The 23,215-nt window shown below is 40.0% G+C and overlaps 1 protein-coding gene across 2 annotated transcripts in view; it reads left to right on the forward strand.

Moving 5' to 3' along the window:
* Positions 1-10,010: 10,010 nt before the first annotated feature.
* The window catches only part of LOC117514596, a 71,962-nt gene continuing 58,757 nt past the window's right edge, over positions 10,011-23,215 (forward strand). For both annotated transcript variants that reach the window (XM_034175130.1, XM_034175137.1), the window contains exons 1-2: positions 10,011-10,184; positions 17,575-17,720. In XM_034175130.1, coding sequence (XP_034031021.1) covers positions 10,017-10,184; positions 17,575-17,720 — 314 coding nt within the window. In that variant the 5' untranslated portion in view covers positions 10,011-10,016. The remainder of the gene's footprint in view (positions 10,185-17,574; positions 17,721-23,215) is intronic.

The following is a 23,215-nucleotide window of genomic DNA, read 5'->3' on the forward strand; positions in this document are numbered from 1 at the left end:
ATGGCTGCCCGCTTCATCAAGTTTGTCAGGAGTGTGGTGCTATTTGCTTTGGATGAGAAATACAATTATATTTTATGTAATTTGACTGCTCAATTTAAATATTGTTGTTAGAAAGCTGTATCCCTACTCCTTCACCCTATAATTAGCAAAAAAATTAATTAATTTAGTGACTGCCTGGTATTGTTACCGCAAAAGAAGTAAGTCATCTTTGATTTGAACAAGGCAAGCAAATGAGCAAAATTAAGTAAAAAAGAATGATAGTTTGAAATGAAACACATTTCTTGGAAAAAATATGCATGTCTCTAAAGGTCAAAACTGTTCTAATATTTTGCTTCTGCTGCCATGAGATCACCACAACCAGCAAGAGCAATGTGCAGATCACGATCAAACTCTGCGGCCTTCAGTATCTTTTCATTTATCGTGGTGGTCTCAACATTGTGCAGAGTCTTGTCAGCCTTCTCCTCCTGGCAGAATATGCAAAAAGCCCATTTGAAACTACTTGAGGCACTTCTGAGTCTTGCAGCTTGAGCAGCGGAGGGACCTGCAATGGCTTCCTCTGTGTCTTGAGACATTGACCTTTTCTCTAGTCTCCTAAGATTTGTTTTGTTGGTGAACCAACTGTAACAGGATCTATGCCATTCTCGAGACGTCTCGAGAATATCCTCTCAGTTGTGACTTTGTTCTCCATATCTTTGAGTTTTTGACGGACTCTTGCACTATCCTGCAGTGTAGCCCTTCCTTTGTCACTACCCTGAACAAGATTTACTTTAGTGCAGTCCTGACAAATGATGCAGACATCATCATCCACTGAAGAATCTTATTTCATGCTGCCTAAGGCCTCCATTTTTCAATTCAAGACAACAGAGACTGTTACCTAAATACAACTATAGAGAACAGTCAAAATGTTTTGATCACCACTGAAGTATGCAACAAGAGAAAGTACTAACAAGAGGAAGTCACTCCACAACTGAAGCAATGAACACAACTAAACCTAAATGCTAGAGGGCACTGAGATTCAACTATCTTGCTACCTAACACTTTCAAGATTATATGCAAATCAGTCTAGTGACAAGGGAACACAGTGTATATAAATAGAAATCAGCAGACAAGAGACAACACAAATCTAATCTAATGCTACACAGTAAAATCACCAGTACATATGGTCCCACTCTGGTCAGAGTGGGACCATATGTTCACTGTTAGTGTTAATTTAACACTGGTGATTTTACTGTGTACTAAGTATAATATACTACAAAACCAATACCACAAGATTGAAACTTGTCCACAAACCAACACACTAGAACATGAACATGCACAGATATAGATGAACAAAGTATCTCCAGAGTCTCCTTAACATAAGTGTTAAGGAGACTCTGCATTGTTCCCACAAATATATCAGGGAACAATGCAGTTTGATTGACCACGTCTATGCTGTGGCTGCTGCTGTTGAGTCACTGTGGCACCATGTGCCTGACCACTGGCCAGTGAAGCCTGCCCTCTGGTGTCGAAAGCAGTAGCCCTCTGGTATTGAAGCTGTATACAAAGTCCACTTCCGCTGAAGTGGACTTTTTTTTCCTGCAGGCATTTTTGAGCCCATTAGTCATCCATGGATTGTTAACAGTATTTTACAATTTTTGTCATATAAATCAGTCAGTGTAGATATGAAAGTATTGTAAGCACTATTGACATTATCTGTGTATACATCTTCCCAGTTCTGTTTCTTGAGATCTTCTCTGAAGGCCTCAAATCCAGCAAGGCTATACCTCGCTGGATTTATCTCTTAGAAATATAGTGGTTTTATTTTGCACAATGTCACAACACGGTTTCTCATGAATGATAAATACAGGGAGGTGATCACGTACATCTGTCATAAGAATACCACTAATTAATTTACCCTGTATATTCGCAAATATATTATCGATTATAGTTTCACTATGTGTAGTCACCCTTGTGGGTTTAGTTATCACAGGGTATAGATCCAGACTTCTCATAAGTCACTTGATGTTTTGGGATTCCCTAAATCTATATCAAAATCACCACACAGAATTAATGATTTGTTATTAATTTGGTCAATCATCTCATGAATTTTGTTTGTAAATAGTTCTATGAAAGACCCTGGTGCTCTATACACACAACCAACCAAAATATTTTTACTCCTTTCATTTATGATTTCTAAGGTAAGCATTTCCATCACTTTTTTTAATAGTAACTGCTTTTTGTTTAACAACTTTACATTTGAAATGATCATCAACATAAAGGCCTACACCTCCTCCCTCTTTACTTGTTCTATTTGCATAAAACATGTTGTATCCATCAATCTTCCAGTGGCGGCTGGTGTGCCAATAGATTACCCTGCCTAGTCCAGTACAGGCATTCAAATGAACAATCAGAAAATGGCAACAATTCCACAATAATCATTGAATGTCACTCTCAAAATCAGCAGTTTCACAGATAAATTAAACCATTAGGGGTGGGCAACTTGTTCCAGAAAGGGCCAAGAGGGTGCAGGTTTTCTTTGCAGCCACTGACTCCACCAGGTGATTTCACTGATGTAACTGATTCCATCTGCTCAAAGTGATGTTAATCAGTGAAATCACCTGGTGGAGTCAGTGGCTGCAAAGAAAACCTGCACCCTCTTGGCCCTTTCTGGAACAAGTTGCCCACCCCTGATTTACAGCTATATTAGGCCTCATTTATACTTTGGAAAGGAACATTATCAAATACAATACAACACTCAAGTTCTTTAGCAAGGAACATTTCACCATATGACACCAAACACACACAGTGTACACCAAACTGTACTGCACTGCCATTATCTTCAGCCAAACAGATCACGGGTTTCACAGTGACACCGACCTCAACAGAATAGAAAATATCACCAAATTTAGACTCTTTCAAAGTATGGAAAAAAATTCCTCACATACGACAATGTTCAGAGAGAGAGGTGGTGTGTGTGTGTGTGTGTGTGTGTGTGTGTGGTGTGTGTGTGTGTGTGTGTGTGTGTGTGTGTGTGTGTGTGTGTGTGTGTGTGTGTGTGTGTGTGTGTGTGTGTGAATGAATGAGTTGGGGGGGTTCTAAGAGGAGTGGGGATCTGAGGGACTGAGTGATTGTATGAAAAGAGAGAGAGCTGATCTGGTGTGTGTGTGTGTGTGTGTGTGTGTGTGTGTGTGTGTGTGTGTGTGTGTGTGTGTGTGTGTGTGTGTGTGTGTGTGTTGTGTGTGTGTGTGTGTGTGTGTGAATGAATGAATGAGTTGGGGGGGTTCTAAGAGGATAGGGGATCTGAGGGACTGAGTGATTGTATGAAAAGAGAGAGAGGTGGTGTGTGTGTGTGTGTGTGAGAGAGAGAGAGAGAGAGAGGCCAAAATCGAGAGGAGCGATCGAGAGTGCTCCCGGTTGCTCCCAAACAGTCAAATCCAGAGCCGAGATTCAATCCAGAAAACTTTTCTCCATATCCTCACACCTTGTCCCCATTTCGACAGTTGTCCCACCCCTAACAATTTCAATTTCAATTTGTTTTCATTTATATAGCGCCAAATCACAACAGAGTTGCCTCAAGGCGCTTCACACAAGTAAGGTCTAACCTTACCAACCCCCAGCGCAACAGTGGTAAGGAAAAACTCCCTCTGAGGAAGAAACCTCAAGCAGACCAGACTCAAAGGGGTGACCCTCTGCCTGGGCCATGCTACAGACATAAATTACAGAACAATTCACAACGAACATACAGGAAAAGCTGTTGTTGCACAGGACAGGAGGGACTCCAGCACAATTACCACACTCATCTCTGGATGGAGCTGCACCTTAAACAGAGAGAAAAAAAACAGAATCAGTCATCAGAAAGACAAGAAAAACAGTATAATTTGCAGCATTAAACAACAAGAAAAACAGGAAATACTACGGTGATCGCCGGCCACTAGCCCTAAGCTTCACTAAAAGACCCAGAATTTAGGTAAAGTTGAGGCCGTGGCACACTCTGTTTCCTAATAAAATGAATTAAAAGAGTAAAATGCGTAGAACTATACTATGCCAGTATGCTAGCCATACAAAAGGGAAAATAAGTGCGTCTTAAGTCTGGACTTGAAAGTCTGTTTATTGATGCAGGGAGATCATCCACAGAACAGGGGCACGATAAGAGAAAGCTCTGTGACCTGCAGACTTCTTATTCACCCTAGGGACACAAGTAGCCCTGCACCTTGAGAACGCAAAGCCGGGCCAGTATAATTAGGTCAGCTAGGTAGGGATGTGCCAGTCCGTGAACAGTTTTATAGACTAGTACCAGAACCTTAAAATCTGATCTCACTGGGACAGGAAGCCGGTGAAGGGATGCCAAAATGGGTGTAATGTGGTCGAACTTTCTGCTTCGTGTCAAAAGTCTGGCTGCAGCATTTTGAACCAATTGGAGAGCCCTAATGCTGGACTGTGGAAAACTAGAAAATAGAACACTGCAGTAGTCCAATCTAGAAGAGATAAATGCATGGATCAGGGTCTCAGCATCAGCCATAGACAGGATGGGATGAATATTCGCTATATTTCTCAGGTGGAAGAAAGCAGTCCTCATAATATTTCTAATGTGGAAGTCAAAGGACAATGTAGGATCAAAAATTACCCCAAGGTTCCTCACGTTGTTAGTGTGATGTATGACACACGAGCCTAGGCTAAGCGTTAACTGGTCAAATTGATGCAGATGTCTCACTGGACCAAGAACCATCATTTCAGTCTTATCAGAGTTTAAAAGTAGGAAGTTTCTAGACATCCAACTTCTCACTGATGCAAGGCAATCTTCTAAGGATTTTATGTGAATGAGATTACCAGCAGTTATCAGCATGTATAACTGACTATCATCAGCATAGCAGTGAAAGGTAATCCCAAAACGCTGCAATATGTGCCCAAGGCGTGCTATATAAAGGGAGAAAAGCAGGGAGCCTAAGACAGACCCCTGTGGATCCCCAAATTTCATGTCACTAAAGTTAGAGGTAGTGTTATTGTACAAAACACAGGGAGAACGACTGGTCAGATATGACGTCAACCATGCAAGGGCACTCCCAGTAATCCCAAAGTGGTTTTCCAGCCTATCAAGTAGAATAGGATGATCCACGGTATCAAATGCAGCACTATAACCGTAGTGGTGTCCGAATTCATTGCAAGCAGAAGATCATTCACCACTTTAGTGAGAGCCGTCTCTGTGGAATATTTTCTAAAAGCAGACTACAGTGGCTCAAAGAGATTATTCTCACTAAGATAGTCCACGAGCTGCCGTGAAAGCACTTTTTCCAGAATTTTAGAGCAGAATGACAGATTTGATATCAATAGTTTTTCAATACACTACGGTCAAGATTAGGTTTCTTAAGTAATGGTTTAATCACTGCAGATTTGAAATATTTAGGAACAGATCCAGAAGTTAAAGAAAGATTAATAATTTCCAGCACAGTCGGCCCAAGAGTGGGCCACAGGTCCTTAAACAGTTTTGTTGGTATAGGATCAAATAAACAGGTTGTGCTTTTTGTTGATGTTATGAGTTTCGTCAGCACGCCTAGAGAGATACTCTCAAATTCTGTAAATCTAGGTAATACCTCAGTAATGGTGCCCACCTCAATAGCAGGGTGTAGTGCAGACCTGGGCAAACTGCGGCCCGGGGGCCACATGCGGCCCTTTGCATGTCTCTGTCCGGCCCTCATGAGGTCTGTCATTATTATTACATACATTAAAAATGTCAAGCTTGTGTGTTGCAAATCATTAGAGAGGCTTATTTAGGTATATTTAAATATTTACATATTATTACAAGAATAAAAATTACCCATAAAAGCTATTAAATAGGTAATTATTTGTAAAATTTGTAATGGATACAGCCGAGTTATCGATGGTGTGGCCCTCGGACATAATTCAGGTTCCCTATGTGGCCCCTTGTAAAAATTAATTGCCCACCGCTGGTGTAGTGGCTGGGTTGAAGCATGCTAGGATATGTTTAACCTAATGTCTTCTATTTTCTTCCCAAAGTAATCCAGGAAATCTTGTGCTGTAAAAAGAGAGTGAACTACAGGTGGTTGTCCATGAATAAGTGCTGCCACTGTGTTGAACTAGAACTTTGAGTTATGCTTGTGTTGTGTGCTGGGGTGTTTGGCTGGCTTGGTTTTTGTTTTCTGTTTCTCCCACCAGGTGGTATGCATTCAGGACTGAGTGGCTGAGCATCAGGACCTCACCCTGAACACCTGAGGCTTGTTTTCACGTGCAGGTCATCAGGGCTCACAGCTGTGGTGTATTTTGTCTTGATCAGAGATTGCCGCATTTAAACCTTGAATGCACAGTGTGTGATTGCCAGAGACTCGACCTTGTGAGCAGACATGTGAGATCGACGTCAGGAGAACAATCTCACCATTACGGCCGCAGAGACCGCTCCAGGTTTGACGCCACAGTCTGTGAGGGAGGATTGGGTGAGGTCTCACGCTGTTCAGCACACTTCCTGAGGTAATTTGGTTTTGGTGACTTTTATGAAGTAATGACAGTGGATTTGGTGTCCCTCACACCTTGTGTTAGTGAGCTGTCACGTTATGCTAATTGTCTAATCAGCTTCTGCTGCAGTGGAGATTTGAACTGAGTTGTTCCGTGCCTGCAGGGTGAGAAGCTGATATATATTTAAGCCAGGAAGTGTTTGCTGATTGCGTGCACCTTTGAGCTGTGTCTCTCTGGGTGGAGAGTGTTGGACTCACCTCATGTTTTCTTTCTTCACAGACTCGGTTTGTCGCGGCCACCTGGGGGGGTGTCGGCGGGGTCCCTGGGTCTGAACTGCTGTGGCTCCGGACCGTTTGCGCTGCTGAGAGCGCGCCGTGTTTTCACCTCACCAGACCGCGGACATTTTTGGTTGTTTATCACTGCACTTATTATGATTATTAAATTCTGTTATCTTTTGAACCGTGCTCTGCTTATTTCGTGCTGGGTCGGTGCTCCGACTGTGTCCTACACATAACAGCGTGTTTTTGTTCATCAAATCAGAGTAATAGGTACAGTTTGTAGCCAGTAATGCATGCTTATAGTCTAAGATAGCATCACGCCACGCAAGGTGGAATACTTCTAATTTTGAACTATGCCATTTCCGTTCTAGAGCTCTGGCCTTATGCTTGAGGCCACGCAGGTAATCATTGAAACAAGGTGACTGTGTTTTGGGGGAGCACGGTTTTAACACAGGTTGGCGCAATCATGTTGAGTGTAGTTTTGAGCACTGAGTTTAAACTATCCACAAGTCTGTCTACTGACTATTTGCCAAGTGTGAAGCTAAGACATCACGCAGTATAGCTTCAAGTTCAGTCTTAGTTGAGGAGTTGATCCATCACTGTAGTGATAAGTGTTGTAAGATGAAGTCCGGATTGAAAAGACGTTCCTGCTGGCTTGGCTAACAGGGAATTCCCCTTTGGCTGACCTGGTAGAGGGATAGTCTTTAGTGTGAGCAGTCTAGGGTTCGATCCCACCGCTGTCCCGGCGACAAAGATCCTACGGTCACATAAGGTTGTTCCACTAAACACAGCAATGAAACTGTAAACGGCAGCGAAACTGTAACTCAAACAGATTTGGCTCCATTTGTAAGAAGTGTGGATGGGAACTCGTTTTAGTTGACGTCGTGCTGCTTCTTTTCCACCTACCAAACTCTGAGCCGCCTATGTCAGCACAGCCAGTGTGCGGCAGTTTGTGGTTGCTTCTTTATCCCAGGTTCCCCCCTCACCTCCCAAAAACTGTCCCAAAGTTCTTCAACTTACTCCAGCAAAACACACGGACACAAAAAATAAATAAGCCAAACATCTGTGGGGTTTTTGCTTCTGCCAAAAACAACAGCACTTTCAGGAGTGACCAAACCCATTAAATTTGGCGATGCTGACTGGCCAAATACTTATTATTTTTCCTTATCGCAACCATACACAATTGGTCATTTCGCTGCACTTCAACGGGCTCTTTGAGAGAGCGCCCAAGAAGAGGAACAATACGTTCTTTTGGTGGAACTACACTGTTGAATGGGAGTCAGTTGGTGGAAATGTTGTTTTAATCATTCAGATTACATGTAGGCACATACTATTAAGTAAAACTAACTGACATTGATAATACTTTTTAAAAATATATATATTTTATAATTTTTCCCCTCCACATCTGGGAGGGCAGCACCTGAGCGCCCCCTATGAGCCAGCTGCCACTGCCTACTTCACAGCATGGCCTCCCACCTTCCTACATGCCCCCAAGCCTGCAATCTGCGGATGGTTTTTCTTCATCATGACGCTCACAGAGGATCGTTACACCCTCCTTAGGACGGCCCTTTTGAGTAATGGAAACAGGGGACAACAACTTTGTGGTCGGCATCGGTGGCAAAGCTGAACGTATTTCAATGGACTGCCTCAAGCCGGCCTACCTGGATCTGGACAGGCCCACGGAGCTGCCCCGTTGCCCTCCATGGGGCCGCCCGCCTAACTGACCCAGCCACCCATGGTGCCATCTATTGCTCCTTTATGCCACAGCGCCTCTGACGCCCCCATACGAAGGAGCTGTAGTGACCAGATTATTCACCTGCCCCCTCAGTGACGTTTTCCTTTTTGTTGTCATTCCTTATGGTGAATTCTGAGGGGACCTATGTGGCGCAAGTCACATCACCACCTGTGGTTACATTGTATGTCCAGTAAACCTAGTCCACACGTAAATGTCCGCCATAGGTGGTTATATTGCATTCCTCGGCAGCTCCCTTGCCGAGCGACGTCTGATTGATTGTTCTCAAAGCTGTCTCAATAGCGTGTATTCGGTCGACAGGAGTAGGCAGAGCTCTGCCCCCTGCAGTGTGTGAAACCAGCCAGTCGTGCATTTCAGCAAATAAAGTGACACACTGTGCATTGTTGAAATGTAGAAATTGTCTCTCTTTATTTCGCCTGGCTCAATTTCTACAATGAACTAATTACAAATTCCAGACATTTGATCACATCTAATTTAGCTTATGAAAGCCCACTTCTAACAGAACTTTGACCTTGAAATTTTTTTTGCAAGGTACAAATTTGTGGAATTGGAACTAGTATTGACAGAGATTTGCGCTCTACAAGCGTGGTGCTCTAGTTTTTAATAAATCTGCAAATATCTCAACAAAACCCTTTTCACATTATCATTATGGGGTATTGCATGTAGAATTTTGAAGGAAAAATTAATTTCATCCATATTGGAATAAGGCTGTAACATAAAATGTGAAAAACGTGAAGTGCTGTGAATACTTTCTGGATGCACTGTATTAAGAGAATGACGAGTTAGCATAATAAGCATATTAATATAAGCATAATAAACATAACAAGAAACATAATAACATGGCTATTTCAGGCTCAACAAACAATTGACATTCAATAATTAAAGAGGATTTTATTCCATCTTTTCACCTTTAAATATGTATCTGAGTAATATTCCCACCAAGTTTGAAGACAATTCATCCAATCGTTTTTTTAGTTACTTTGTCTACATACGCACAGAAACATGCTGGTGAAAATAACATGATGTGAGTGCAGAAGTAGTCACATGTGGGTAAATGCCCATTGTTGAGAATTGAGCCAAAGCAGCTAAGTAAAGCTGTAATTCGAAAACCTACATCTGTCTATGACTGCACGTATACAATAAACTTCATCATGCTTTTTATGCAATTATGAAATTAATGCTTTGGTATTTTTAGTCAAAGATAAGATTGTGTTGTGTTTTTTTTTGCCAGCGTCATTTTCTCGTAAAAAAAAAAAAAAAAAAAGAAAAAGAAAAAAAAAGACACTATGGTGCTTTTATCCACTGCTGTTAAACATGAATGTAATTATCCAAAGTGCGGTGTTTGTGTCAGCCATGTGGTTTGGTGCGCATATAACACCGTTAACACCTTGTAGGCGGTGCATTATTTTTCAATTATTTTGCAGTAACCCGCCCTTGCTTCCCTTCTCTCTGGTGCACGCTGCGGTAGAAAAGGAGCAAACCCCACTGGCTGCGTCCAATCAGCGCCGGCGGTGGCTCGTGGCTTCACCGTGCCGATGTGAATGTGTAGCAGTAGGAGCTACGAGCGAGGTTACACAGGCAGTATGGCGGATGATGGCAGTTTGTCTGATTTAGAGGAGCTTGAGAAACAATTACAGAGTTTGTTGGGTCGTTACTCAAGTGATGAATTGCGAGCTGATAGTAAACCATTCTGCACAGACTTTTGTCAGGTAAGGAGTCGTGCGTAAAGTTGCATACAGGTTTGTTGTCGAAGGTAAGATTAGCATTTGCTGCTAGCCGACTCCCCTCCCCCAGAAATGGCCCTGACACGGCTAACGTTAGCACATAGGCTCATTAGCAACTGTCAAAAACGAGTTGTGCTGTTAAAACACATGCAGGACCGTATCATGTCTCAACATAGTGTTCTAGTAAAGCAGGCTGACATTAGTAACACGTCTGACTCATATAACAATTAAAATTGGTTACATTTTGATAGAGCTGACTGCTTTGAACGATTCAGCTAGTACATAATTTTGCTTACAAGTTAGCCGAGCTAATGCGTAACATTCACAAAAACATCGACAGGAATAACGGTGGCAAGTGTTTAACCAGTAAGTTGTTAACTATTGTATGAAGTTGCCATCTTAAAAGATCAAAGCGTTATTGAAAATGAGGCGAAAACTTGAACTTGAAATGTGGCTAATATTCCTGCTAACAGCAGCAGGGCATGTATTATTATTGTTATTATGTATTATTATTATTGTGTTATTAGCATGATCTATAGAATCATACCATCATATCTACCACTATTGTAGACCTTAATATGTAGTTCATACGTTTTAGAACTCCTAAACATCGTTTACTAAGCACTACTCATTGTTATACATCACTTGTTACCAGGTAAGGCTTATGTGTAGTTACTAATAGTATGATACAGCCTCAGTTTTGTGAGGTGCTGCATATATGTTTGTGTGTGTGTGTATTTTCAAAAAGCGTCTGCTGCTCTTTTTTACAAATCAAAGTAGTTTTATTTATTTTTGCTGCAAAGATCATGGCTTAGTAGATGTGCTTTAAATTAGGCATCCACAATATGAGGAAATCTGTGATGAGATATCACTGTTCAGTATTGCAATGATGACATGACTTGCAATAAATGAACAAATATTTCAGTAAAGCAGAGGTCATTCAGTGTAAGCTTTGCAGCCAAGTACGTCATAAGAAGGCTCTTAAAATGTAGTTGTTTGTCAAATCTAAAAGTAGCCATTATTACTGTTGTTTTAACCAAGTTTGAGGGTCCATTTTTATGTTTCCAAAACAATAATAGTCTTTATATTTTGATAGAATTGAATCATTTCCAGCGATGAACTTATGAATCTCAACCTGTGTTTGACGTTATTACAGGTGCCCATTAAAATCTTTTCCATCTTTAATACTATGTTTTCAAGTTACTATTGACCTTTGTTTATTTACTGCTTATCCTTAAAACATGGTGAATTTAGTGTGAGTTTTTATTATTATTCTTTTTTAACTGCAAGCAAGCCCATTTATTGTGTGATTTCATCAAGGTGGTGTTTAATAAAATGCTGGCCAGCGTCACCGAATGATGCATATAACAATCACATATGCTGTGATTGGATGATTTGCGGTCTGATATTTTCCCATATCACACTGTTCCCATGACAGTCGGTCCAGATCGCGTATCACATTTGGTACAAACCAGAAAACTAAAAACATGATTAGAAAAACGAAGTCGGACATGAATATACTCCATAAATATCTAAACAGCATCGAGGAAAAACACACAGATTGAAAGCTTACTAGCTAACCTGACCATCTTTTAAGCAAGTTGTTCATGGAGGTGAAGCGAACAGGTCTGACTATAAGTCCAGAAAGTGTCAGCAGCTTTCATATTCAGGCAATACCGTACGTTTGCGTGTTTATCTATATATAATAGCCATATAATTTACAAATTATTAACCTCACTTCGTCTGTCTGTACTGTCAACACCTCGGTCTGATATTTTTCCGTACCGTGCTCCCACTCAGTTAATAATCCTTTAATATCACAACATTATCATTGATGTCATTTTAACACGATTTTATGCTATTGATGAAATTATAATATAGCATAAAAATGCAGGTACATACTTTTAAATGATAGTGAACCTTTATTTCTCAAGAATAATGGAATTGAAATGTGTGTGTGTGTGTGTGTGTGTGTGTGTGTGTGTGTGTGTGTGTGTGTGTGTGTGTGTGTGTGTGTGTGTGTGTGTGTGTGTGTGTGTGAAATATAGAGTGAAGTACATTGATAGACTCATTTTTGCATGTTTTCCAACCTACAAAGAATGGAGAGGTTTGTAATTTTTATCGTAGGGTCACTTCAACTGTGAGAGACAGAATCTAAAAAACAATAATCAGAAAATCACGTATGATTTAAAATAACTAATTTGCATTTTCATGCATGAAATAAGCACTTGCTCACCTACCGAGAAAGCCCTCCAATTTTTTATATGCTGTAGTTGACACATAGGGCTACATTTTTCATAATGGTGTCAAAGAGGTTGGACGTGTCCCACAGTGTCAATTTCAAGGTCAAAATATAGGACAAAGGGTCATCCAACTCAAAAATACCCAAATGGACAAACAGATGCAAGCAAGATTTAGATACACTGTGTTCTCTCCTTTACAGAAATACCTTGTTTTGCAAAATCAGACCGGTGGTTGCTGAGTTACAACAGTTTCACAAATCCTTTTTCACAAAAAAAGTGAAAAATTGAAATTGCGCTATCTTGAAAACCACTGGTCCGAGAAAGATGAAATTTGAAATTCTGGCTTTTCTGGCCAAGAATTACCTATGTACTAAATTTTGTATAAATTGAAGGGGTTAAGGTTTAAAAATACAATTTTTGGGGGGTGATCTGAGATGCACTGACCCAAAAGCACAAGTTGCTGAAGTCAAATGTTAACACTTTTCTCTGGGGTGGAAAAATTGACCTGACCTCACAAAAAAAGTGATTTTTTTTGGGGGGGGGGGGGTTAAATAGACCTGAAAATGCATCTCAGATTTAAATTTTTTTTTTTCTGGGGAAGAACCCTCAGACCACCAGCCAGGGGCTTCGGGACTTCACCCCTTGCCAAAATCTTCCAGTTTTTCCCCCCATGGCTCGCTTATGTCACTCTTCTGAAATATGATTCTGATTCATATTTAGACCCATGTTTGCATAATTATCTTTCTTCCCACATTAATTTGCACTGGCATCTAAAAATACATGCCAGAGACATCTTGTTTACTAGGAGCATGTTTTCTGTCCCAACTAGGTTTCTAGTGTTGATACGTAGTGCATCAGAATTAACTGTATCCAGGATAGGATGGTCCTTATTTTGGAAAGTTTTGAAATGTAATACTCTGACACCCTGAATAGGTTGCAATAGATGAGAAAACATGCTATGAACCATATGAGTTGAGCTAAATTTCAAAAAGGCCAGTTTGGTTCCTTTAAAAATAACATCCTCTTTTGCAAACCTAAGGAAAGCAATAACATTTTCTCCTGGATTTTCCCTCAATTCTTGCACTTTTCAGGACCAGCATGTCCAAGTTTTATAAAATTCAGTAATTATGACAAGTACTCTAAACATATAGTAGTAGTAGTGATACAGTTTTGAAAATTGTAACCTTGCATGTTATGCTGGAGTTTGAGTTAATATAATTATTAGTGAAGAAGAAAATGATTTATGACAAACATCAACAGCATTCCAACCCTTGTCCTAGAGGTCTCCTGCTCTTCATGTTGTCCAACTCCCTGCTCCACCCGCTGCTAATTAACTAAGTCAGGTGTGTTTAACCAAACAACAGGGGGCAGTGTCAAACCGCATTACCCAAAATTAACAGATGACAATTGCACAAAATACCATGTTTGTTGTGGACAAATCCCTAACACAGGTATCACTCTTATGATATGGCACTGTAGTAGGCATGTCATAATACATTTGTATTGAACCGTACGGTACACACGTGACTGTTCCGTTCATAGAACTGCACACAGAATACACGGTATGACGTTGCAGAGTATGATTATAGACGTGTATTTGTTTCCATAAGTCACGGACATTTCATCTCATGTCACCAGACTGTGTCCCTCCAGTTTAATGATCTGTGTAGGAAGACGGGGCCTTTCTCCCCCCTGACCTGCTATGTCTAAATTGAATAGAGTAAAACAGCTAGATGAAGCCAGTGATGGGATTGTTTAATCCAGAAACTTTGGAAGCATTAAAGAAATGGTGTAATTTGCCTTTTTCTACAGAAATATGAATTTAAAAACGAATCCGTGTTTGTGTGGAGTCGCTGTCCTCAAATGATATCAGTCCGCTTTCGAGTTTAGACAGAAAAACGCCACCATCTTTTGACAAAAGTTGATGTTTTCTATGAATTAGTGTAAAATTTCATGGATGGGAAGTTAACCGAATAGTCACACTTTGTACAATGATTTAAAATCTATACACTGTGGTATTAACTATCGTCATTTGTGCAAAAGTAAAACAAATTTAAATTGACTAAATTTTGAAGGCAGTCTGGCTCCACATGCAACATACAAACGAAAAAAAAAACAAAAAAAAAAAAAACGGCATGGTGCACAGTAAATTCATCCCAACGTGAATGATAAGAGATGGAATCCAAAAACAGGGGTCCCAGTTAGTGACTTTAATTTGCACAAAAGTGACTCACGATTTACATATGGTGGTGAAAAACAAAAAAAGATGAAACCCAAAATTACCCCCCAACATCACCTGCACGAAAATGTTTGAATTCTAGAAGCTCTGAAATGCAATCTGGGACTATTCCAGACAATAAATTGCAGTGAGTGCAGCACCCATTTTGGTGAGAAAAAACCCAACTTTCCTTATTCAAATTCATTCCAGTAGTATTCTGCCTTTACTAAGATGCAGCAGTTTTCTAGCTTGGCAGATAGTTCTGGAGGAAATCACTGAAGAAATTAACTAATTGAAAATATGGTTTGACCAAAACAAATTGTCATTAAACTTAAATAAAACAGGGATGAAGTGGAGATATAAGAGTCACTCGGTGTTCACAGGAAACTCTTATTTATTTCTATATTTATTTATGTTCATTGTTAGTTGGTTTTATATTTTCTATTTTTTTTAATCAGGTTCTTTTTGTCTCTTTCTCTAAAATTGTATTGTAGCATTATTATTATTAGCATTATTGTTGTTGTTGCTATTATTATTATTAATATATAAACAAAAAATTAAAAAATTACAATTTGTAATACATGTGACTCTTTTACGACAACAAACGCTGAGCCATTAATTATTATACAGAAAACATATGCACACAAACATGCTGAGATGCGAACAGCTTAATGCTAACTTTAACATAGAAATGTAATAGACATGCTAACGCGTTAGCATTGGTCCCGTTTTTAAGTCATAAAATAATCTATTAACTGTTTCAGAAGACCGTAACAGGTCGGTTTAACATAAAGGTAAATATTACTCACAGACATGTGCTCTTTGGGGTTTTAGTGGGGAAAAACATTAAGATAAAGCGAAATAAAACAAAGAACCAACAAAGCAGCTGGTCGTATCAATGCTTCATTGCTTCAAGCTTCAAAGAAGATCCGCGCTGCAGACTCTGCAAGGGTTCTGTAATCAACGTAGAAACATGATCATTTTCCTGACAAACGCCCCCAAAAACAACGGCCACTCTGAAGGACGGATAAGGGAATCATTAAGCAAAAAAGCTATTGATGTCGGTGGATAGAATCATTTCTTAATGATACCCGAAAAGAATTGGTTCTCGATACCCAACCCTAGATATAAGCCACATATTTCCTCAGTAATCTTGCATTATGTGGACCTAACTGGCAGTTGCTAAATGTGCTAACACCATCAGCAACAACATTAAATAAGACAAGCATTTCACCCAGCGTGAATATTGCAACAGGGACATCTTCGATGATCTGTTGGGATGCCGCAACAGCAGAACAGCGAGTGGCCGCTGCCAATGGTCTCTGAGCTGTGGTCAGAGGCTACGACAGGAGTCTCTGCGCTGCAATCAGCAGCTGTCACTCAGAGCAACCACACCCACAATTAGAAAGCACTTTATGACTTAAAATGTCTTAAACTAGGAAGCTGTAAAAAAGTTCACCCCTGTACAGTCATGGAGGAGGAAACTCTACACAGACCAAAACAGTTTTTTGTACCAGGCTGTAAACATGTTTTATTGCTGTGCTAAAGTTGGACATTTTCACATGGAGGCTTATGGGAAAATGCTCTGTTTTGGAGCTAGCCTCAAGCAACCAGTCAAGGAAATGCAAGATTTATGACTTCCGGTGTTGCAGACCGAACGATCCCCCCGTAAAAATTGGTCTACCCTGCCTTCACTGCGCATGCGTCATTTGGAACCACCAGCTCATCTGAGACTGAGTCCCTACACCCAAAGCGATCAAAGGGAATAATTATTAACCATCAAATGACAAAGTAAAACCTCTTAAATCATTCTGAAGTCAGTTTTAAGCGGAAACAAGGCAGTTTTAAGCAGAAACGAGGAGATAATTGGTGAGTGACGCTTTGAAATGACGGAGGAGCAGTGACCGCAGGCAGCTAGTAGCTCGTCTGAGACAGAGTCCCTACACCCAAATGGAATAATGTGATTATTAACCATCAGAGGACAATTAAAACCTCTTAAATCATTCTAAAGTCAGTTTTAAACAGAAACAAGGCCGTTTTAAGCAGAAACAAAGCAGTCGTCGGTGAACGACGCTTTGTAATGACGGAGGCATTGTGAACGCAGCAGCTAGCAGCTCATCTGGCTGCGGTGCTCTGATGGCTTCCTCCATCTTTTATTATGAAATAATCCTGAATTTATGTTAAATTATTGTTGTACAAAAGCTTCAGATAATCTGTCGCTCAGGTAGATGATGACTGGAGTGCAGTTTTAAGCAGAAACGAGGTGATAATCGGTGAACCGCGGCTGACGCACAGAAATGACGCATAGGCAGTGAAGGCAGGGCAGACCGATTTTTAGGGGGGACCATTTGGTCAGTGACACTGGGTTGGGTCAGGTTTGAGTGTTGCCACCTGAATTTAACCTGTTTTGAGTCCTTAACATGAATGTGTGATTATCTTTCTTCAAAGTTTGATTGCTTTCTTAGAAGATGTAAATTGAAAAGCCTTCCGATAAAATATTGTACTATTTCACAGAAAATTTTAGAAAACAACCAAAATGTCAAATTTTCCATCATTTTATTTATCAGTTATTACTTAAATTTCCAGTATGTCTCATGACCCTTTTCAATGACTCATTCATTCAAATTTTTATAGACACAATCCTGAACCCAGGGTGGTAATTATTGTTTTAGTTAGGGAGCTGGACAGCAGCTTTCATTTCTCTTTTGGTTCTCATTTGTGAATACTATTGAAAAATGAAATTACTTGTGAAACATTGCATGAATGCCACCTGGCTGTGCCTCACACTTGTTGCACTCGATTGCAGTGTTTACATTTAGTGTTAACATACTGTAGTTTGTCATACAAAGTAATGCAAGATGGTGGCCAGTCTTGTCATAATGCTTCTGACTTTATTTTTTCTTTCTCTGTGCAGTTGGTGGAACAGTACACCTCTCACTGGCATGTGCCGCTGCCTCAGCTCAGGATCCTGGAGATAGCGCTCTGTTACTTCACTCAAGCATCGTCTTCTTTTACGTTCAACTGTGATCATGCGCTCCACACACTCAGCAGCCTGGCCTTGTAAGTACAAAGACATTCCAGATTAAACTGCTCATTTGCGCTCTGTAGAATTAACAGCCAACTGAATTTAAACAACATAGTTTTTTTCATGCTGAAGAATATTATAACTCCCAACATAAATGACTTTCCTTGGGCTTTATCTTCCCCTGAAGAAAAATTACCATATTTTTTGGAACCTAAGTCACACCAGAGAATACGTTGTCCCCATCCAAAAAAAAAAAAAGAAAAAAGAGTAAAAGAAAAGAAAATGCCTCTTGAAGAGGGGGAAAATGTTATACCTTTTTTCCTGTATTATCAGCTCTTTTTTAATGTGGTGTGTTTGTGCATTGTTGTCATGTACTTTTTATTATTGGGATTTATTATTTTATTATTGGCGTTTATTCTGGAGTATATCATCTTTTTTTATTTACTTATTGTACTGGTTTGTGAGCTTCTGCGACTTACATACCCCCCCCCCCCCCCCCCCCCCCCAAAAAAATCACACATTTATTGTTGATAAAATTAATTATAACATATTACAACTGTGTAATGGGACTTTTCCAGGAATCAAAGCACTAAATTAAATAAAGTCTAATAATAAAAGAATAAATGACAATAATAAAGGAACTCTACTGTAGAACACAAAAAAATAAAGAGCTGATAATGCATAAAGTGTGACTTAAGCTCTAGTGTGACCTATATATGGATTTTTCCTCTGCAAGAGGCACTTTTAACAGGTGCGACTTATACTCTGGAAAATACTGTAGTGCTTTTATTCCTGGAGAATCCCTATCTAAATTGTTATTATAATTACTGTTATTAGTAACAAAGACATGACTTTTTTGAGGATATAAGTCACACGGGAGTACAAGTTCCAGGACCTCCCAAGTTTAGATTTTCATAACTTCATAACAGTGCTTCCTACCTTTACATAGAGGAGTCCGTTAGGGATGTCCTGATCCAATTGCAATGACTGGAATTGGGCCAGATCAAGGCATTCTTTTCCTTTTGAACCGTTTCAAATGTGCTTTCCCAGTGGAGCGAATCCACAGTCAGCGCTTTACCACAGAGGCATGCATATTTTGAAAGCACATTATTCCTCTCCTTTGCAGTAAATACACAGCACGTCTGTTTTAGTCACACATAGCATCCACAGTGTGCATCATTCTTGCTTTGTGTGTGTGTGTTTTATTACTTCAAATCAAATCAATTTTATTTATATAGCGCCAAATCACAACAAACAGTTGCCCCAAGGCGCTTTTAACAGGAAGAAACCTCCAGCAGAACCAGGCTCAGGGAGGGGCAGTCTTCTGCTGGGACTGGTTGGGGCTGAGGGAGAGAACCAGGAAAAAGACATGCTGTGGAGGGGAGCAGAGATCAATCACTAATGATTAAATGCAGAGTGGTGCATACAGAGCAAAAAGAGAAAGAAACACTCAGTGCATCATTGGAACCCCCCAGCAGTCTAAGTCTATAGCAGCATAACTAAGGGATGGTTCAGGGTCACCTGATCCAGCCCTAACTATAAGCTTTAGCAAAAGGAAAGTTTTAAGCCTAATCTTAAAAGTAGAGAGGGTGTCTGTCTCCCTGATTCCGAAATTAGAGGTCATCCATGTCTTTATGTCTGTAAGACAATCCTGCAGTTTAGCTAATTGGTGTGTGTCCTCTGACTTCATGGATAGATAAAGCTGGGTATCATCTGCGTAACAATGAAAATTTAAGCAATGCTGTCTAATAATACTGCCTAAGGGAAGCATGTATAAAGTGAATAAAATTGGTCCTAGCACAGAACCTTGTGGAACTCCATAATTAACCTTAGTCTGTGAAGAAGATTCCCTATTTACATGAACAAATTGTAATCTATTAGATAAATATGATTCAAACCACCGCAGTGCCTTTAATACCTATGGTGTGCTCTAATCTCTGTAATAAAATTTTATGGTCAACAGTATCAAAAGCAGCACTAAGGTCTAACAGAACAAGCACAGAGAGGAGTCCACTGTCTGAGGCCATAAGAAGATCATTTGTAACCTTCGCTAATGCTGTTTCTGTACTATGATGAATTCTAAACCCTGACTGAAACTCTTCAAATAGACCATTCCTCTGCAGATGATCAGTTAGCTGTTTTACAACTACCCTTTCAAGAATTTTTGAGAGAAAAGGAGGGTTGGAGATTGGCCTATAATTAGCTAACATAGCTGGGTCAAGTGATGGCTTTTTACGTAATGGTTTAATTACTGCCACCTTAAAAACCTGTGGTACATAGCCAACTAATAAAGATAGATTGATCATATTTAAGATCGAAGCATTAATTAATGGTAGGGCTTCCTTGAGCAGCCTGGTAGGAATGGGGTCTAATAGACATGTTGATGGTTTGGAGGAAGTAGCTAATGAAAATAACTCAGACAGAACAATCGGAGAGAAAGAGTCTAACCAAATACCGGCATCACTGAAAGCAGCCAAAGAGAACGATATGTCTTTGGGATGGTTATGAGTAATTTTTTCTCTAATAGTTAAAATTTTATTAACAAAGAAAGTCATGAAGTCATTACTAGTTAAAGTTAAAGGAATACTTGGCTCAATAGAGCTCTGACTCTTTGTCAGCCTGGCAACAGTGCTGAAAAGAAACTTGGGGTTGTTCTTATTTTCTTGAATTAGTGATGAGTAGTAAGATGTCCTAGCTTTACGGAGGGCTTTTTTATAGAGCAACAGACTCTTTTTCCAGGCTAAGTGAAGATCTTCTAAATTAGTGAGACGCCATTTCCTCTCCAACTTACGGGTTATCTGCTTTAAGCTGCGAGTTTGTGAGTTATACCACAGAGTCAGGCACTTCTGATTTAAGGCTCTCTTTTTCAGAGGAGCTACAGCATCCAAAGTTGTCCTCAATGAGGATATAAAACTATTGACGAGATAATCTATCTCACTCACAGAGTTTAGTTAGCTTCTCTGCCCTGTGTTGGTATATGGCATTGGAGAACATAAAGAAGGAATCATATCCTTAAACCTAGTTACAGCACTTTCTGAAAGACTTCTACTGTTATGAAACTTATTCCCCACTGCTGGGTAGTCCATTAGAGTAAATGTAAATGTTATTAAGAAATGATCAGACAGAAGGGAGTTTTCGGGGAATACTGTTAAGTCTTCAATTTCCATACCATAAGTCAGAACAAGCTCTAAGATATGATTAAAGTGGTGGGTGGACTCATTTACATTTTGAGCAAAGCCAATTGAGTCTAATAATAGATTAAATGCAGTGTTGAGGCTGTCATTCTCAGCATCTGTGTGGATGTTAAAATCGCCCACTATAATTATCTTATCTGAGCTAAGCACTAAGTCAGACAAAAGGTCTGAAAATTCACAGAGAAACTCACAGTAACGACCAGGTGGACGATAGATAATAACAAATAAAACTGGTTTTTGGGACTTCCAATTTGGATGGACAAGACTAAGAGTCAAGCTTTCAAACGAATTAAAGCTCTGTCTGGGTTTTTGATTCATTAATAAGCTGGAATGGAAGATTGCTGCTAATCCTCCGCCTCGGCCCGTGCTACGAACATTCTGGCAGTTAGTGTGACTCGAAGGTGTTGACTCATTTAAACTAACATATTCATCCTGCTGTAACCAGGTTTCTGTAAGGCAGAATAAATCAATATGTTGATCAATTATTATATCATTTACTAACAGGGACTTAGAAGAGAGAGACCTAATGTTTAATAGACCACCTTTAACTGTTTTAGTCTGTGGTGCAGTTGAAGGTGCTATATTATTTTTTTCTTTTTGAATTTTTATGCTTAAATAGGCTTGCCTCTACTGGTGGTTGGCTCTCACTGCGGTATTGTATCACTTCCTGTTCCGGAGCACAGCTGTGTTTTTCTGTATCTGTTAGCTGTTTAATCTGCGCAGTTAGATTGATCTAGTTATCTAGATTGCGATTTGTTTCCCAGTGTAATCTTTACGTGCCTTAACTAAAGCACTCCTTCTGCTGAATCACCTCTAAATTATTTACACATTATTCACTTTGCGTGTTTTTAGGAATCCGCTAGCTTAGCGTAGCTACTAGCTCTTAGCCGATTTAGCATGGCGGCTTCTCCTGTCTCTCCCGCACTTTTCTGCTCTGGGTGTGAAATGTTTAGTTATTCCTCGGCCTCCTTTAGCAGTAATGGTACTTGTAATAAGTGTAGTGTACATTTCTAACCGTTTTTCCCCACTCGACGACACACCCGCCGAGGATCAAACTCTGGTTATTGGCGACTCTGTTTTGAGAAATGTGAAGTTAGCGACACCAGCAACCATTGTCAATTGTCTTCCGGGGGCCAGAGCAGGCGACATTGAAGGAAATTTGAAACTGCTGGTTAAGGCTAAGCGTAAATTTGGTAAGATTGTAATTCACGTCGGCAGTAATGACACCCGGTTACGCCAATCGGAGGTCACTAAAATTAACATTAAATCGGTGTGTAACTTTGCAAAAACAATGTCGGACTCTGTAGTTTTCTCTGGGCCCCTCCCCAATCAGACCGGGAGTGACATGTTTAGCCGCATGTTCTCCTTGAATTGCTGGCTGTCTGAGTGGTGTCCAAAAAATGAGGTGGGCTTCATAGATAATTGGCAAAGCTTCTGGGGAAAACCTGGTCTTGTTAGGAGAGACGGCATCCATCCCACTTTGGATGGAGCAGCTCTCATTTCTAGAAATCTGGCTAATTTTCTTAAATCCTCCAAACCGTGACTATCCAGGGTTGGGACCAGGAAGCAGAGTTGTAGTCTTACACACCTCTCTGCAGCTTCACTCCCCCTGCCATCCCCTCATTACCCCATCCCCGTAGAGACGGTGCCTGCTCCCAGACTACCAATAACCAGCAAAAATCTATTTAAGCATAAAAATTCAAAAAGAAAAAATAATATAGCACCTTCAACTGCACCACAGACTAAAACAGTTAAATGTGGTCTATTAAACATTAGGTCTCTCTCTTCTAAGTCCCTGTTGGTAAATGATATAATAATTGATCAACATATTGATTTATTCTGCCTAACAGAAACCTGGTTACAGCAGGATGAATATGTTAGTTTAAATGAGTCAACACCCCCGAGTCACACTAACTGTCAGAATGCTCGTAGCACGGGCCGGGGCGGTGGATTAGCAGCAATCTTCCATTCCAGCTTATTAATTAATCAAAAACCCAGACAGAGCTTTAATTCATTTGAAAGCTTGTCTCTTAGTCTTGTCCATCCAAATTGGAAGTCCCAAAAACCAGTTTTATTTGTTATTATCTATCGTCCACCTGGTCGTTACTGTGAGTTTCTCTGTGAATTTTCAGACCTTTTGTCTGACTTAGTGCTTAGCTCAGATAAGATAATTATAGTGGGCGATTTTAACATCCACACAGATGCTGAGAATGACAGCCTCAACACTGCATTTAATCTATTATTAGACTCTATTGGCTTTGCTCAAAAAGTAAATGAGTCCACCCACCACTTTAATCATATCTTAGATCTTGTTCTGACTTATGGTATGGAAATAG

The sequence above is a fragment of the Thalassophryne amazonica genome, chromosome 1 (assembly GCF_902500255.1).
Source record: "Thalassophryne amazonica chromosome 1, fThaAma1.1, whole genome shotgun sequence".
In the NCBI taxonomy this organism is placed as follows: domain Eukaryota; kingdom Metazoa; phylum Chordata; class Actinopteri; order Batrachoidiformes; family Batrachoididae; genus Thalassophryne; species Thalassophryne amazonica.